The sequence below is a fragment of the Dermacentor variabilis genome, chromosome 6 (genome assembly GCF_050947875.1).
Source record: "Dermacentor variabilis isolate Ectoservices chromosome 6, ASM5094787v1, whole genome shotgun sequence".
NCBI lineage: Eukaryota > Metazoa > Arthropoda > Arachnida > Ixodida > Ixodidae > Dermacentor > Dermacentor variabilis.
In genome coordinates this window covers 186,016,151-186,034,573 of record NC_134573.1, presented here as the reverse complement: position 1 = coordinate 186,034,573, position 18,423 = coordinate 186,016,151, and the positions used below count along the sequence as shown (strand labels likewise).

Genomic DNA, 18,423 nt, shown 5'->3' with positions numbered 1-18,423 from the left:
GTCGGAATTCTTCGATTTGTCAGCACCCACTGGCACATTCCAATTGTAAAAATTCGTGTGGCTATATTGGTGTATAGAAGGCCCAATAAATGCCCTTTTGAATGTTTGCACTACTGTGTTGTCGTTCCTTTGTGCCAAAAGCACATTTGAGACCCAACGAACTCCCATTGTTGTCTTTGTTATTACAGAGAGCAGATGGGCGATTTTTAGTCAATTCCTAGATTTGCTTGATTTTATTTGATTTAGCTGTTCAGTTTGTGCCACTGGGGGTATGCCACTGGGTATGCCTGGGGGTCCGTGACACGAGAGGTACAGAAGCCTTAAACGTTGCTTGATAAGTGTCATACTTTTTTGTGAATACACTTGTCATCTCCATTTTCCCCTTAACAAGCATCCTACACTGCCTTCGTTCTAGTGACATCACTATGCAGTTTCACACTGTGCCGCTGCCTGATATTGACTTTGCATTCCAGCATAGCTTGTGATTAACTTAGTGATTAAATATAAAAATTAGATGAAAATAAAGTTGTGACGTTTGTGATGAATAAACAAACATTGCATGACATTACACATTGCATAGTACAAAAGTAAACAAAATTGTATGCATCGTCATTACTTGTGAAGCATTTTAATTAATCACTTTGTTAAAGCTCTGCTCCACACAGATTCCAACATGTACATTAGATCTGTACATTTTTACTTGATTCATTTCATGAAACACCCCTATCCTAGTTAAACCAGAAAAAAGGGAGTTAACCGAGGGGCCTTATTTTTATTAATCATGTCATAAGAAGCCAACAAACACTGACACCAAGAACAACATAGGGGAAATTACTTGTACTTAATAAATAAAATAAAGAAATGATAGATTAGTGGAAATGAAAGTGGACAAAAAAAACAACTATCCCACGTCTTTGCATTACACGTGCAATGCTCTACCAATTGAGCTACTGCGGCGCCGTCTCCCCATTTGTTGTGGATCCACATGTCCTTCGTGTCAGTGTTTGTTGGCTTCTTATGATGTTAACCCTATCCTAGTTGTATTTTTCAGCTGCCTTAAAAATTCATCTGTTTTAATGCAAATTAACGATTGATTTTGTCTCAAAGCTTTCAAAAATTTAATTCTGCAGTTCTACGTGCTAAAACCAAGACCAGATTGTAAAACACGCTGTAGTAGGTTACTGCGGATTAATTTTGACCAACTGGGGTTCCTTAACGCGCGCCAAATGCATGGTACATGGGCGTTGTTGCATTTAATTTCCATCAAAATGCAGCTGCTGTGGCTGGGATTCAATTCCATGACCTCATGCTTCGCAACTCAGCACCATAGCCGCTAAGCCCCCACGAAGGGTGTGTCTTAGCTTATGCTTCAGAATAAAGGCATGCCACCCGAGCCTTTCTAGAGCTTGTTTTAGGACATTTAAGTGAACGGTGCATGCTCATGTCCGCTATGAGTTTGTTTCTTCTTGTTATGGTGTGTTAAGACATGAACAAAAGTGAAACCAGTCAAACACAGGAAAAAAGCATCACTTGTTTTACAACTTTTCTTTTCACATGTAACACACTTTAATAATACTCTCGGACGACTTTCTGTAGAAATAAACAGAGAGCTACGGGGTTTGAGCTTCTGCTGATGTGTAAGCAGGCTAAGTAGTGCTGCAACGTGTGGGAGTGCTTCTGGGTGTTCAGAAAAGACACTGAATAGACACAGGTTCTACATGCGACAGTTTTGTGTTTGCCCAGAAGTGGAAGGTGAAAGCCATAATATAAGTCAACCTGAGCACTCAGTTGCGTGTTTTGTCTTATTTATCTGTTGTAAATAAGGTGTTTATGTTTCCTCTTCTCCAGGTTAAACTAATGCAGAGAAAAATGTGAGACTTATTTCAGAAGTGCTTTGCTTGTGCACAATTTGCCTCGATAGCTTTCCTTTTATTGCCACAGAAAGTTGTCTACGAGTATAGCCGAGCAGAAAATAATAGCCCGTCTTTTTCTGTTGAGACCTTATTCCTGTAAAGCAATATAAATATGTACAGTTAACCACACCTGCCAACATGTGAACATTAAAATTTGTAAAAAAATTCCATGGGCACTCCGTGAATGAGCGGTGTTAGTGCTAATAGCAAGTTCTTTTTTTTTTCGCCCACAGGACACACTTCATGTAGGATGCATACACATTTAATTAATCAATATTTACCTTTAGACACAGCACACAAGCAGCAACAAACTTGCAACAGCAGATAGTAAACCCCCACAAAACATTGTTTTTAGATCACAGTGACATTGCTGTTACCGATCGCCCCTGCTAGATGAACTTGTCTGAATAAACTTGCTCGAAGAAAGTACACCTCAAGCATGTGGTGTAGGCACCACTACAATTTCTATTTTGTGAACATTTTTTGCAATATTGCGCAGCCCTATTTTTCAACTCTATAAACTTTTTTGTGAACAGTTCACAGAACTTGATGCTGCATTCATAGAACCGTAGGATTCCAAATATCTAAACTTTATGAAAAAGTAGTGAGCTGGCAGGCATGGTTAACTGTGTGTGCACCTAAAATGCCCAGTTTCCTGAACTGACCTGTTCATGACGGTACGGAAGATTAACAGCTGGGCCGACATGTCACCTCAATAATGGCAATCATCAAAGAACAACCACAAGCACTGTTCATGAACAAACATTTTCAGGAAAGACCAAAAGGCTTCCCGTTTATCTTGTCTTCCTCGAAGTGTCATTAACCACCAACAAGCCCAACTTTCCACCTTATTTGGATTTATAGCAGCTAATGCCAGTGAAAATTCTAGTCTTGCAAATGTGGGTGAAAGAATGAGCAAAATTCCATGTAACTAGGTCAAGTGCCAAAGGCTTTTTGCAACATCAGAAGCATAGATGGAGCAAATGTATTCTTCCACTCCAATAAGCTTAAATGTTCGAAATAAATACATCCTGGGACACCATTCACATTCACAATCATTTTTTTGCAAATATATTTTTTTGACCATGAAAAAGGAACTAAACTATGGCCCTCAACTTGGTTATTTTGCACCAGCGCATGGTAACAGCCAGAAAGTTGGCACATCTCGAGCTCGGTCATGTTGCTGTCTTAGAAAACGAGGTTGGCTCTGACAAATCTGTCAAATTCTGCTTTCTACTGGTGGTCATCACAGGTGTATGTGTCAAACTGGTCATACGAGAAGAAGGTGGGAAGAAATTGTAGAAGAGCTGTTTGGCTTGATCGTAGGCACCAAGGAAGATGAAGCCCCCCACTGAAAGGGAGACTACTCTGGGAGTGACACCGCTAAAAAGCCTGGAAAGGAAAATAAAGTAAGGTTATGTCTTGATCTGGTGCAAAAGGGCTATCCACATAATATGAAAACATCGTTCAAATCATTGCGAACGAGTACTAAGATGAAGTACACAAAAAAATGCGATCCAGATTACGACAGGTGCCAGATTATGTGAAAATATTATGAGCAGCATGTCCAAGAAATATTTGAAGCATTTATGATACACAAAAAAAAGACGTGTTCGTCAGCACTATGTCACTTCTTCTGCGCAAAAAGGAACTGTATCTCTCATTATAGGTCTGATCTATGCTCCCAACCCCTTCTTTTCCTTTTTTTGTTGCTTTTTCCAGATGCGTAAAGTTCAAAGCAAGAAGCAATAAACTCACACGGTTGATAGTCCATACAATGTGTGCGTCGCTCTTTTCTATGTACGTTGTCTGACTGCTGGTCCTCAAGAATTTGAACTATGCTACACCGAAGCCCAAGTTTCTACCCTACTAGAATGAAAACAATATTGACACGTGTACTTTTTTATCTTTCATGGGGTGACCGCGTTTCAGCATCTAACAGATGTTATCACTCAGTGCAGCATGCGCCTGCATGTATCGGAAGTTTCTCAAATGTTATCGATGGTTTTGTCTGTTGTCACTGAAGCTTGCGTAATCTGATTTGTGGGGCAAGTGTGTCAGCTTTTATACATGAGTCATCGAAGGTTCAAGAATAATTGCTGATGCCAGCGTGTCTTCCAGAAAGTACTACACTGTTTGTGTTGTGTATACTACCAGATTACACAAGATTCAGTGATAACAGACAATGGACAACTGCTTTTCGATATCATTGAGGATTCAACAAACAACAGTTGCAAAGCATCGCGTGATAACCAAAGAGTGCGCTCAACCACTTCACCAGAACCCTTACCGAGTTTTTACAAGAGAATGTAAAGGTATAAGGCAACAGGTTGACGAAATGCTGCACGACATCACCCAGCCGTCGAAAAGCCCGTGGGCATCTCCTGTAGTCTTGGTGAAGAAAAAGGATGGAACCCTACGTTTCTGCGTCGATTATCGTCAACTGAATAAGATCGCGAAGTAGGACGTATACCCCCTCTCACAGATAGATGACGCACTGGATCAGCTCTACTTCTCGTCAATAAATACTTCTCGTCAATTGATTTCACGACTGGCTACCGGCAAATAGAAGTCAACAAGAGGGATCGCGAAAAGACCTCCTACATAATGCTAGATGGCCTCTATGAGTTCAAGGTCACGTCATTCGGACTGTTCTCGGCGCTTGCAATGTTCCAGCGCATGATGGACATGGTGTTAACAGGATTGAACTGGCAGACGTGTCTTGTTTACTTGGAAGATGTTGTCATCTTCGCCGCAAATTTTGACAACCATTTTAGGCAGCTTGCGACAGTACTAAATGCCATCAAGTCATCATGGCTCAGTCGAAAGCCAGTAAAGTGCTGCTTCGCTTACGACGAGCTTTTCTTCCTGGGCCACATCATCAGCAAATCTGGAGTCCGCCCCAACATGCAGAAGACAGCTGCCATCGCAAAATTCCAGCAGTCCATCGACAAGAAGGCACTGCATCGATTCCTTGGCACGTGTGCCTACTACAGGCGCTTTGTCAAAAACATTTCCCGCATCACTGAGCCACTGACACATATAACTAAATCTGATGTCGAGTTCAAGTGGGAAATGCCACAGGCCAACCCATTTCAAGAACTCAAATGGCGCATGCAGTCAATACCGGTACTTGCGCACTTCGACAAAGACGCCGATACAGAAATCCACACTGACGCCAGTAGACAAGGCCTCGGTGCCGTCCCAGTCCAGAGGAAAGACTGATGGGTTATAGCTTATGCTAGCTGGCTGACGTCAAAAGCGGAAGGCAATAAATCTATCACAGAAAAGGGATGCCTCGCCATCCAAAAACTTGTACAGCGCAATATAGAAAGGAAGAAACAAGCCGAGCTGACCAGATGAAAAAATAGAGCACTCTGTTCTTTCATCTGACCGGCTCTGCTTGTTTCTTCCTTTCTATGAACAGAGTGCTCTGTTCTTTCATCTGGCCAGCTCAGCTTGTTTCTTCCTTTCTATGTTGCGCGGTACCAGTTTTAGGATGCAATACCAACTTGCCCAATCCTCAGCCCTAATGAGCCTCGCCATCATTTCGGCTACAGCAAAATTCTGCCCTTACCTATATGGCAGGCCATTCAAAGCCGTCAGCGACCATCACGCATTGTGTTGGCTAGCAAACTTAAAGGACCCTTCAGGACGCCTGGTACGGTGGGGCCTCAGACTGCAAGAATATGACATCACTCTAATCTACAAGTCCGCATGAAAACACTCTGATGCTGACCGACTGTCTCGAGCTCCCATGGACCCGCCGTCCCAAGATGACCAAGATGAGGACGCCTTTTTAGGTAAACTAAGTGTAAGCGACCTTGTCAAGCAGCAATGAGCAGACCCAGAACTCAGAAGCCTTGCGGAGTACTTGCAAGGCAAGACCGACTTTGTCCAAAGTGTATTTAGGCACGGATTGTCTTCCATTTTTCTTACAAAACGACGTCCTGGTGAAGAAGAACTTTCCCCAGCCCGCGCAAACTACCTTCTTGTTGTGCCTGCAGCACTCCGGTCAGAAGTCCTTCACATCATGCACAATGATAAGACAGCCAGGCACCTCAAGTTTTCCCGTACTCTCGCAAGAATACATGAGAAGTACTATTGGCCATGCCTGACCACCGATGTCACCCATTACGTCGAGACATTTCGAGACTGCCAGCGATGCAAGACACTGCCAACAAGGCCAGCGGGATTACTACAGCCAACCGTGCCTTTTTGCCGACCGTTTCAGCATATCGGGATGGATTATCTGGGACTCTTTCCAACATCAACATCTGAAAACCAGTACCTTACCCAATTACTACCAACTACCTTACCCACTATGCCGAAACGAAAGCCCTGTCCAAAGTAGTGCAGCAGAAGTAGCCAAATTTTTAGTCGAGAACATCCTGCTGCGACTTGGTGTGCCAGAAGTTCTCATTAATGACAGAGGCACGGCTTTTAGAGCTGAGCTTACTCAAGCCATCCTGCAGTATAGACAGACAAGCCACCGGAGGACCACTGCCTACCACCCATAGACAAGTGGCCTAACGGAATGACTTAATTGACAAGACGCTTTCTACCCGATATATACGAGAGCGATATGTGCAAGTTATGCAAGTCTCTCTATGCAAGTCTGTTAGAGCCACCTTTTAACACATGTTGTGGGGATGTGAAATATACCAAGATAAAATGACAGTCTCCCCGGAAAATCTACGGGCGTGGTGGTCGGCCGTGCTGCTCAGCTCAGAATTGCTCAGCTCAGCCCCGATATGCTGACAAGGACTCAGCGAGAAACTATTGCAATGCTATTTCAGACCCTACAAGATCATCTGACGTATTGGCATGCTGGACTATGTGGCTATGCCAGACAGTATTTCGCAATCACAGCGGCGCTGCACACAATCTAAAGTAGTTCGCATGGTGCATCTTAAGCCCTTTTATGCCCACTAATGAACTTTGTTATTTTGTTGTATCTTTACTACGGGTGTTTTTGTTGTTTGCAGCATTGGGATGATGCTATTCAAGCAGGGGGTATTGACACATGTACTGTTCATCTTTCATCGGGTGACCGCATTTTACCGTCTAACAGATGTTACCGCTCAACACAGGATGCACCTGCATGTATCAGAAGTTTCTTGAATGTTATTGATGGTTCTATCTGTTGTCTGTTGTCAGCAAATCTTGTGTTATCTGATTGCATGTGCGACACAAATTGTGTAGTACTTTCTGGAAGACACGCAGGCACCAGTAATTATTCTGGAACCTTCGATGACTCATGAATAAAAGCTGACGCTGCAGGAAAAAAAAGCAAAAGAAAGAAAGAAGGTGAAGTTTGCACATCTATAAATGAATATTTTGCTCTGGAATCTGGCTTTTTTCTCTGGTTGCCTTATGCAGCCCATGGCTTTTGCAGCAGTGCACAAAGTTTGTGAGTGGAACACGGAGAAGTACAAGAAAGAGAGCAACCGTGTGAAGTGTAGCGAAGGCAAGGAGAAAAGCCACTGCAGCTGCATAGTTATGCATCATACATTTGTAACTTTGCTATATTATGGCATCATTTAAAAAAACTCTGGGGACTGCATGTTCATTGTAAACTGGTACACAGCTGCCACTATACAGGACGTTTCACTTAACTTGAACCAAACTTTGTTAATGATGGAACGGTACCCCTCATATGAATGAGACCAATGATATATTCTTCAAAGTCGTCATAAGACTATCTTTTAAGTGTGAGTAGTTAGCTAATTGGTTAAGCTTAATTATTCAAAGTATTAAATACCCATTATAGGGCCTACAGCATATTCAAAAACTTCTGAAGTGTGCTCCAAAACACTGACTAAAGTTACTTCCAAGACAGTCTTTGCATGGTTATCTTTTACGGAGTATAAAGAAAGCCTGCCAAGAATGAAGTGATGTAGTTGCACTATTGAGCATCTAGATGACAGTGCTCTCAATCATGTTTTCATAAGAACAAAAGCTACATGCACATCTTAAAAATGAAGCCAACGAGTGTTTGAATCCACATTCAGTGCGTGCTTATCTCTTGTCATTTAGGACCACAGTGGATAACAGTCTTTGCAATAAATGTTCTCATATACGTTGGACGACATGGCAAATACCGTCTTTCTTTTACAACGTGCATGCACATTTAATTCTATTAAAACATGATTGAGAGCACTGCTATCCAGACACACAAGAGCACAGCTACACCATTTTTTCATACTTGATGGGCATTCTTCAGAGCCCAGAAAAAAGAACCACATTAAAGCTAACATGACGGAAACAACTTCCGTGAGTGCCTACGAGTCTACTCTACAACTTTTGAAGATGTGGCTTATGCTCAAAAAATAATATTTGTTATTTTTGCATAATTATGCATAGCTAATTAGCTAACTACTATTTCTAAATGTAGTCTGAGTAACTCAGGTGCACTAGCTTATTTTTGAAGTATGGTTCAAATTACATGAAACTCGTATGATAAAAAAAGTTCGACCTCAGAGTGGCTTGGGGCCCTTTAAGGTAGGCTCTTTGCACCAACAATGCCAAATCCATTCTATCAAAAATAAGAAATTATTCACGAGACAAGCATCAGCAGGCAATGTTAGTTACCCTGGTAACCCTTTCTCATGCCATACAGTCTTCAGTGCAGCATACATGCTCCCATCAGCTAGGTGGCTCGTTCGCTGCAGAGAGTTTATGGGGTATGAGCAATGACAAAAATTTATTAAATAGAAGCTGTTTTGATAATGCCGTAAACATGGCTAGCACATGCACCAGCAGCAAAGTTTACATGAAAAAATAGATGAAGACTCGTTTAAACAAAACATGGCCTCGCTCATGTTCAACACTGGCAACATAGATTTGCCTATTGACAGTTTCTACATACCACTTCTCACAAAGAAAAACCTCGAGGTTTTTCTCAACAAGCTAACCTAATTTAATCTACAGTGAACATGATTAATAGAGCTTTATCGGCATTTTCACTCCAACATTCATTTGAAACTTGCTCTGAACTATTATAAATCATGTGATAATCTAAGTTCATTACATAATTCCCTAAAGTTATGTTTGCTAAAGTTTGTTTTTAAACAACACACACATTATGCCTTACGGTGTACTATGCCCTTTCTTCCATTTGAATACCTTGATATTATTTTGTGGCCTTGGTGATGTACTTGAAGTCTACAGCCACTGTTAAGTACTGACTTTGTATCTTCCAAGTCTTCTATCTTCTGCTACATACAATCTTGTACACCTGTTTTAGAGGAGGTACCCCCCTTAGCAGTTTTACTTTGCAACTTCTATTCACAACTTTTTCAAGCAGCTTTTCGTAACATAAAATAGATCAATAAACTTGAAACTGAACTTACACTATACTGACATGAAGCGAAAAAATCTTGCTGACTGAAATCCTACTCAAGTGCCCTTTCATAAGTGATTGTGGCCTAAAGTGGTTAGCTTTACGAGTTTTAAACATTACTTTAGGGAAAGAGCAAGAATGTTATAGTGCTGCAACCAGCTAAGCAGCACCTGTATTTCAGCTTCCTACGAGGCTACTTCTGAAGTTATCCTTGATATGTTGTCTAGCTGCCCCATGCTTGAGCAAAAAATCATGGGGACTAGCAACAATTAAAGATATATGCACAGTTAGTGACTAGTAAGCTTTGTCTACCAGGATCACTTAGGATCATTGCCAAGACCAGTACCTCACTAATGTTACAAACACCTTAACTGTAGAGAGAGAGAGAGAGAAAAGAAACCTTTATTAAAATAAAGAGGAACCGCAGGGTCCTTTGACAGGCCCCGGGCGTGGGTAGAGTCCTCAGTCCAGGACCGCATGAGCCGCAACTGCCCAGCGCGCTCTTACGACTAGATCGAGCTGGTCCCAGGAGCTGACACTATACAGCGAGGCTTCCCACTGCCGTATGGATGGATGCAGGATTATAGGGTTGGCGCTCATGAACTGGCACACCCGAGTGGCATGGTGGAACGTGGCCGAGCCATTGCAATCTGGGCATTGTGCAGGTATAGCGCGAGGTGCATGGCGTGATATAGTGTGTGGTGCGGAAAGGTGTTTGTCTGTAGCTGCCTCCATGAAACTGCTTCAGCACGCAAGGGAGTCGTGCAGTGGGGGTACTTCCTGCACTGTAGTCTGTAGTGTTGAAGTATGGCATGAAATTGTTTTGCAAACTGGTTCAAAATTCTCCTTGTCACGATTGTCAGACTGTTATGCTAGGTGAGCGTGTGCTCGAGCCGAGGCGTAGGCCATCGGTTTCCCGGCGAGAGAATCGTGTCCGGGTGTCCATACTGTTGTGGCCGTTTCAGGGAGGGTAGATGTCCTTAAGATGGAGATTGCCGTTCGGGAAATCCTACCAGCTGTGTAGTTATGACATGCTTCGTGTGAGTCTATGATTATTGTGATGTGTGTTTTTTGAGGGTCCGTGGCTATGGCTGTGGCTCTGGCTGCCTCTCCAGCTCCTGTGGTGTCAATGCGCTGTATCGTTACTGCAGCAATCTCATGGAGGGCGCAGTCTATGACAGCTGACAGTGTGGGCATCTCAGTCCTCATACCTGGCCATGTGTGTGCACCGCGCATCATGAGAATTGGCATACTTCTTTTGTAATGCTCCCACGAGAGTGCATCAACTGTTGCCTTCAGGATGCATATTCCTGGGTACCAATGCGATGTAGACACACTCACAAGTGTTCAAGGGTATGCGTTGTAGATATAAGCACTTCAAAAGCTGCAAATCGTGCTTTAATTGACAGCACTAGTAATGCATAAACTATTCAATGATGCTAAAATTTTCTAGCTTTTTCTACCAGCCACATTACCGCAAAGTAGTATCTGATAATCAATGCAGATAACAGCACTCCATGGAGGCCAGGAGGAAAATCGATCTGGTAGTGTTTCTATCAATCTTCCAAGAAAGTAATAGCATGAGTACTTTCATGTTGCAATGCAGTAGAAGGAAAGTTTAAACAAGCTGATTAAATTGCAATTGACAGGGTTCAACATTGCTTCAAGGCAACACGAGATATAGGAGACATGCTGTGTTGGAGAACCCCATAATATCTTGACCACCAGCTGTTCTTAACTTTGAACCCAAGGCACAGCACTTGGATATTTCTGTTCTCCACCTCCATCACTATTTAGACGTCATACACTCTTAAACAAAATTACACCCTCTGGGTCATATCTTGCCACACAACAATAATCGTCATCTGTCTTGACTGCATTTCCTTCCTTTAACGCTGCGAGCCCGGTACTTCCAAGTCACGAACCGCATGCGTGTTATCAGCATGACAGAGAGTTCTCGGCAAGAAAGTAGCGAGCATGCCGTTTTCAAGGAAATGCAAGCAAGGCAGACGATTATTGTTTTAAAGCAAATATACACCCCAAAGGGTGTACATTTGTCTGGTGTACATTTTTCTAAGAGTGCAGTTGGAAATTGAGCCTGAGTTAGTGCTCAGCTACTGAACCACCATGTCAGCCAGTTGAGGCAAGGTAATACAGGAAAATTCAGTCGTGCCAGTGTGAAAGAAGCTCAAGCTTACATGACAGGCCAGCAAACGGTCTCCTGTTGATTTTGATGGCCTGTCAGCAGCTCGCAGTGCTGATACATAGCATGTAGACAATGCTAAATTGCAAACACATTGTGCACCATCACTAATATCCAACCATACCATACAATCAGTATAATGACATGAGATTACACACATTCACTTGCCCGCTGTGGGATAGCCAAGACATGTCACTGGCCAAACATGCATGCACATCCAGACTGTCTTTCTAAGTATGTAGTTCTTGCTAAGCATTTGACATTTTTACTACCAAAATATTTTGAGCTACCGAGAAAACAAAATTCACTTCACTGTCTTGGATAATGTCTCAGATATTGCATTTTAAGTTTTATTACACAGTAATAGACTATTTGTGAAAATAAAGGATGGAGAACCCCATTTCAGATTTACGTAGTTCTGTCTGATAATTACATGCATGTTTGTCATGTTAGACAAGAACTGCACTCATTGTCATTTTGAAATTCCTCTGAAGGTAATGACCTAATAGACCCTTCAGGTCATTTATCTACAACTGTACAATCACAAGCAAAAGCTTTGCAGAACAAAAGTGTAACAAGAAAAAATTTTATCACGTTGTTTATAAGCATAGTCCCTCAAAATCAGTGGTGCAATGTGCTTGCGAGTGTTTGGGCAATGTGGTGCATATTCCATCCAATTCAATGTTGCACAGCCATGCACAAGCAAAATTAAAATTTTTTGTTCTCCTACTGTAGTCTAAAAAATTTTTCTTGGACTAGTAGTGTCAAAATAATGTCTCAGATCAACAGGCACTAACAAGAACTATGTTAGAGGTACACTGCATACAGATTATCACTACACTGTTTAATTAGACTTTTGCTGCAAAACTGTTTTATGCACAGAATAGGGAGCGTTAGAAATATTGCATTTAAGCCTTTTTGTGTATCCTCTTCCATATTTTTTTTTTGCAAGTCAAGCAGTTTGCATTCCCTAACTTTGGGTCCCCCATTTCTGAAGCTAACCTAATTTTTGTCGGAAAAATGTGCCAGTCTATGGACATCTGGATGGCTGCTGGTAATGGCAATATGTTGCATAATGTAAGTTCTCATGTGTTGCTGTTTATTAGAATAATGATTTCTATGACACAAAATTCTAAAACTGCTGTGTGTTTTCCAAGTATACTGCATACAAGAAAGGAAGAAAAGACTTTATTCCAGGCCAGACTAAGACCTGTGGATATTCCTCCGCCAGGAGGACCATGGCCAGCTGGTTGGCGAAGGCCGCCAACGCCAAGCACACCCGCCAGTGGGGAGGTGGGGGTTAGGGTAGGGAGGGGGTAGTAGGGCTGTGGGGCAAGAGAGAAGAAGGATGTGTTCTACATTTGCATAAGTAGAGGGGCAGTTGGGACACGAAGGGTCGGAGCAGTAACGATAAAGGTATAGGTGTGCTGGCATGATCAAAGTGTTGAGTTGGATGGCCCTGAGGGTATGTATTTCGGCAGTGGAGAGGAAAGGGTGTGGTTGGCGGAAGAGTCTGTAATGAATGGCGGAGGTGTTTGTAGTGCTGCTTTAGAGTTTTGGTATAAAAGTGTGCCTCATCTGCTATGGGCAGGTAAGGCCAGGTGATCAAAATTATTTTGCTCATCTACAACTTAATATTTTTTTAGAGTTCACACATGAATTTCATATCTGTTGATGAAATAAACTATATTATAAAATTTACATAATTGTTTTAGGACATAGTTGGATTGCAAAACTTGTAGAGAATGCTGAGAAACACCCAATGAAGTTGTGTATCTGATGAATTTTTTAAGTGGTTCTTCTTGTGCGCTCAAGAAAGCTTAAAAAAGAGTAATAGCATGTGTGTGCATTTAGTTTGTCATGCCCTCAAAGAGAATGAAGGCTGCATGTCAACTGCAAATAGACGCATTTGCCCACAACTATCGAAAACAGCACATCAACACATTCATTGTGAAAATGAAAATGTGCCATGGTCCAAAATGATAAGCAATAGGCCAAGGCTGAAAGCAGATTGAAATGCACTTATTGGCTGCTTTAACAATAGGCATGTAGGCTTCATTCTTTAAAGGGATACTAAAGGCAAATATTAAGTCAAGCTAAAGTGATAGATTAATGCTTGAGAATCTCTAAGGAGTCAACATTATCACGAACAGTGCCTTAATAATCAAGAAATTAAGGTAAATGCAGGATATGGTTAGCAACTCCCCCGGGACATTCAAGCACCTGCCCAATTATGAAAGCACTCAATTAAATTCTGTCTCTAGTGCTCAACCATTCATTTCAAAAACATCTTTGTATTGTATTATAAGACAAAATAAAATGCTACTTGTCCAGTTCTATTTCATTTTATGGAAAAAAATACTCATTGAAATTACCCTTGACAACAATGCGGGTGGTCGAAAGGTTTCATTTTTACTTGGCTCCGCACTGCCGCTGCTTTCGAGTTTCACTATTTTCGTTATCACATAGTGCTGCGCTGGTTTTGTTGGCTCATGAAACGCATAAACTGCAAGTAACAGAGAATTAAACTTCCACGTGATGCTGCAGAATGCCCAAACGGTACACAGCACTTGACCAAAAAGCAGCTGCAGCGGCGAATTGACCACTCTGTCTCGGCTCGGTAGCGCCGTCTGTCAGGCGGAGTTTTACCCACCGGCGGCAGCAAAGGAAGGTGATGGCGTGTGCAATGTCACCACTCCCCCGGTTGGGTAGCGGGAGATCTGAATTTTGAAAAAGGCATTCGACCCTTCAGGTGCAATTTTCTCGTGAACTAAGTCTTTCCTTGGCTCGAAACAAATGTTGCGAGGTTTCTGGAATGGTATTCAAATAGTCCAGGTTGACTCAGTATTTGCCTTTAGTATCCTTTTAAAAACACAGTTGAGCCCACAGCAAGCCACACATGCAAGCTTACATGAAGTCTTCTTTTTTTGTCATTTTCATTTTCTCATTTTTTTTTCATTTTATTACCTTAAAGACCCCTTGCGGGGCATTACATAAGGGGTGGGTGGTACAAAAATACAGGATAATAATAATATTTGGGGTTTTGCGTGCCAAAACCACTTTCTGATTATGAGGCACGCCGTAGTGGAGGACTCCGGTAATTTTGACCACCTGGGGTTCTTTAACGTGCACCTAAATCTAAGCACACGGGTGTTTTCGCATTTCGCCCCCATCGAAATGCGGCAGCCGTGGCCGGGATTCGATCCCGCGACCTCGTGCTCAGCAAAAATACAGGAGGTTGCCCACTACGTTATTTTACAGAGAGAACACTTGTTACTTCTTACACGAAGGCATATGAGGTGGCGATGGCAGCGAGCTTTCTCAAAAGCTCAGAGAATTGAACCACGTAAAAAGTAACATCTTGGAAACAGCTTTATAGGGTGTTTCTGAGCACACTCTACAACCCTTCTGGTCAAACTTATGACCTAAATATTCAAAATGCTGCCAAATGAAGTTTAAATAGTTCAAGATTCGCACTTTGAAAAATCGTTTATGTAACACAAGACAACTACAAACGATATACTGTTATTCTCAATTGCGTTAAGGCATGCCATTTTTTAAACCTTGCCTAAAGTTTGGTAATCACCCAGTACATCTATTAATGCCACAGATGGAATAAATGCATTAATATAAATTCTCAACAGAGACAATTGACTGTTGCCTGAAGGAGATATTTCCAGGTATACTTCAACATGCACTAGTCAGCGAGGAAGAATTGTACTTGAGTGAGTGACTGTGAGGAGGAGATAGATGGCAAGTGCATGTGACTGCTTCTTGCACACTATGGTTTAGCATGTCAGGAAAGCACAGTGGGGCAAGTCTAACAGAATATACACAAGCTTCAGGGACTGAGCAAAGGTCTCATTGAAATAAAAGGTAGCCACATTAAGAGACAATACTCTACAAAAAAAAAAAAGGCAGCAAAATGGATGTGATAATAAATACAGATGACCTACCTCAGCCAATATTATTCTTGTCTTAGCAACATCAAGAGGAGTGGTCAGTCCTCCTGCAATACCACCTGTAATAGTGATAAGCTTTCCTATATTACATGACAGCGATGTTGCCTCCTGTCATAAAAGTTGTTGAATGATGAGGTTTGATGTCTCAAGGAAACACATGAGACTATGAAAGGCATTGTAACGAATGTTCCCAGATTAATTTTTACTGTCTAGGGTTTTTTGTTCTCCCTGCAAAGCTCAGTGCAGCAGATAATTAGCCCTTTCGATTAACTCGATCCTGACTGCAGGTCCTGGGTGGCACCCATGCATTTCTGTGGGCCCAAACTTCCGTTATTTCAATCCTAAAATTGGCCTTCGCTGGATAAATTTAACTTGACTATTCGTTTTACTAGCTGCATCTGTCTTGGAAGCGCTTAGAGGACAGTGAATGCATTGAAAACGTCACTGACCATAGAAAATGCCTTTTTCTATGGTCAATGACGTTTTCAATGCATTCACTGTCCCCTAAGTATTTTCTGCCTGTCCTAGCAAGACTTTCAAGCAACAGTGGTAGCTGTAACTCGCACTCGTCTTTCTTTTTTTCCCAACCAAACTGAATTTTAAAAAAGAACGCGTTCGCGGTGCTTGTATGCTTTGCCGCATAACAACTGTATTGCGGCAAAGCTGACTATAGAAAACTGGCCACAACTGTGCAATACGTACTAGACCGTTGCACAATTATTTTGCTAAAAAATCAGGCGCACGTTAGATGTTTACTTTGTCTAGGAGCTTTAATGCTATCTAAACATTATTTTTCCACTTTGGACACAAAGAAAGTTGGTGCGCCTTTGATTTGGGAGCATGCTAGTAGTATTGAGCAAATATTGCCTTGTGAATGAGCAGTGTGTGTGTGTGTTGCTTTTTCTGCATCTTGATTCATTTAACCTGCAAGGTAATTCAATTGATTTATTCGATCCCGCCAGTGTCGAATTAATGGAAGTTGACTGTATAATAGTGTTTTTGCATTCCACCACCATTGGAATGCAGCAGATGTGGCTGGGAATTTAACCCTGGCCCTCATGCTCAGCAAGAGAGTGCCACAGCCACTGTGGCATGTAACAAGTGGTGAAATTAGTTCACTCCCCTTGAACACCTGGCTTTTCAAGCACATGATGGCAAATTTAATTTTAAAGCAAATAGCTTTCTTTGGCTACTGTGAATGCTGGGTGCTGGCTGGGTATTTGCCTGAGTGAAAAGGCAGCAGATGAGTTATCCGAGTCACGAACCACGTTCGGTGCCTAAGGCAAACTAGCTCCTTCAGACAGACATGCTGTCGCATGAAACCTTTGTGGCATTTGAATGTTTAGGTGCTATGCTCGGTAGTGGTGCTGTGTCGCGTCTCTTCACTGCATGGGCTCATGACTGCGGGGCACGTTCATCGCCATAGATTGCTGTGTATCTCTTGTCAAGATCCAGCATGGTTTCATCTTATCATCATCATCGTTTCACTAAGACTGACTGACACTATGCACGATCTTAAAGTGAATGGTCGGAAACGTACCCAAATTTTGTGTAGCTGTGTAGTAAACTTTGTGAGATGAGGGAAGTGCCGATGTGCAGCCACTGTCATGCCATCATCGTCACACTGTCACAATTATATTGTTCCGAGGCCAGTCATCACATGGTCGAGATTTTGTTGTCATACTGCCTTCTTCATCGTGCCGAAACCATTTTCATGGTATTTACAGTGTCATCCCGTCTACTAACAGATGTTAATGATAATTTGTGACATTGTCATCAAACACCATTATTGATGTCAGCAGCGTACTCTGGGAAGTACTGCTAACATTTCCACTTGGTTTCTGTGGTCTGCATAAGGCATTTTCTTGCTTTGACAATTATGTTCAATGGTTTCTGCATAATTTCTTACAGATCAATCAAGAAAGTGTTAATCCCAAACATTATCTTATGATGCAGACTAAAAAACACTATCATAATGTGAAATAAAAGTATGAAAGCTGCAGAACGTCCAAACTAAATTTCCAGCAGAATGTCCAAACTTTCCATGTTTACTTTTTCAAGGTGGGTCAGTGAAATTCAGAAAGTCAGTATAGTTTCACAGAAACTGACATAACATACCTGATATAGCCCCACAAACAGCAGCCTGCCAGGTCACTAAGGAATCCGGGTTTGCAAACATGTTCTAAAAAAGAAAAAAGAAGGCGCAAGTCCCAGAACACCTGTAAAAAGATGAGCTAACACAATGCAACAAAGTAGGGGCACTTACTGAAAAGTGCTACCACGCACAAGTACACACTGGCCAACAGGTATACAAGCTATTAAGCAAACCTCATTAAATGACACCCAACATCTTTTTTATTATATGGCAGGGTCATTCCATCTCAAGTGCACTAGGTGCTTTTCCGACCATCTCCGATTCTGCTGAAAAAATCATACCATTTTACCTCAATGTGGGAAGTAATTCCAGCAATTTCTTTCTGAAAAAATTCACCGATGATTACGATACTCCCTAATGTAAAATTTAAGCAAAGCTCTATACATGTTTTCATTTCACAATATATTGGGTGGTACAGACAATCTGTCTCGTGCGGCTTGTTGCAAACAGAGCAAACTGTGGCACAAATGCCTCGCTAATCTGGAGATCGCAAGAGCCAGAGCATGGGTGATGCATGGGTGCATTTCACACTAGCAGCTGCCATCTCATAGCCATCATCGCTGCACCTCGCTTTTCTTCTCGCCCCTTTGCCACACCCTCCTCCTACACTTTCCTCCTCATGTCTTTCGTTCTCCGCTGTGGTCTACATTCACTTTTTCATCTTTAACCGTGTTTGTTCGCTTGGTTACGCTGCCAACACTCACCGATGAGACTGGTGCCTAACAGCTGTGCTCTAAAAAGTTTTCTAATGCCATGAGGGTGCTTTAAAGGTTGCACACACAAGGGAAACCATATCGGGCAGAAAAATATCCACAAGATTACTGGTTTGACCTATTACTGAGATT

General features: G+C 42.0%; 2 protein-coding genes across 8 annotated transcripts in view; one reads left to right on the top strand and one right to left on the bottom strand.

Annotated features, from left to right (window-relative positions):
• LOC142585946 (cytochrome P450 2J4-like) overlaps positions 1–18,423 on the top strand; it is a 95,113-nt gene that overhangs the window by 64,696 nt on the left and 11,994 nt on the right. The window contains exon 10 of one of the 2 annotated variants that reach the window (XR_012829158.1): positions 3,636–3,685. The exons of the other annotated variant lie outside the window; for it this stretch is intronic. The gene's annotated coding sequence lies outside the window, so the exon portion shown is untranslated. Of the gene's footprint in view, positions 1–3,635; positions 3,686–18,423 lie in introns of those variants that run through there. 2 annotated transcript variants of the gene reach the window in all.
• The window catches only part of LOC142585947 (mitochondrial S-adenosylmethionine carrier protein-like), a 57,575-nt gene continuing 42,107 nt past the window's right edge, over positions 2,956–18,423 (bottom strand). For 5 of the 6 annotated variants that reach the window (XM_075697076.1, XM_075697073.1, XM_075697077.1 and 2 more), the window contains 4 exons: positions 17,542–17,605; positions 15,418–15,482; positions 8,508–8,581; positions 2,956–3,305 (listed from right to left, as the gene is read on the bottom strand). In XM_075697076.1, coding sequence (XP_075553191.1) covers positions 3,089–3,305; positions 8,508–8,581; positions 15,418–15,482; positions 17,542–17,605 — 420 coding nt within the window. In that variant the 3' untranslated portion in view covers positions 2,956–3,088. Of the gene's footprint in view, positions 3,306–8,507; positions 8,582–12,531; positions 12,787–15,417; positions 15,483–17,541; positions 17,606–18,423 lie in introns of those variants that run through there. The other variant, XM_075697075.1, reaches the window with a different exon arrangement.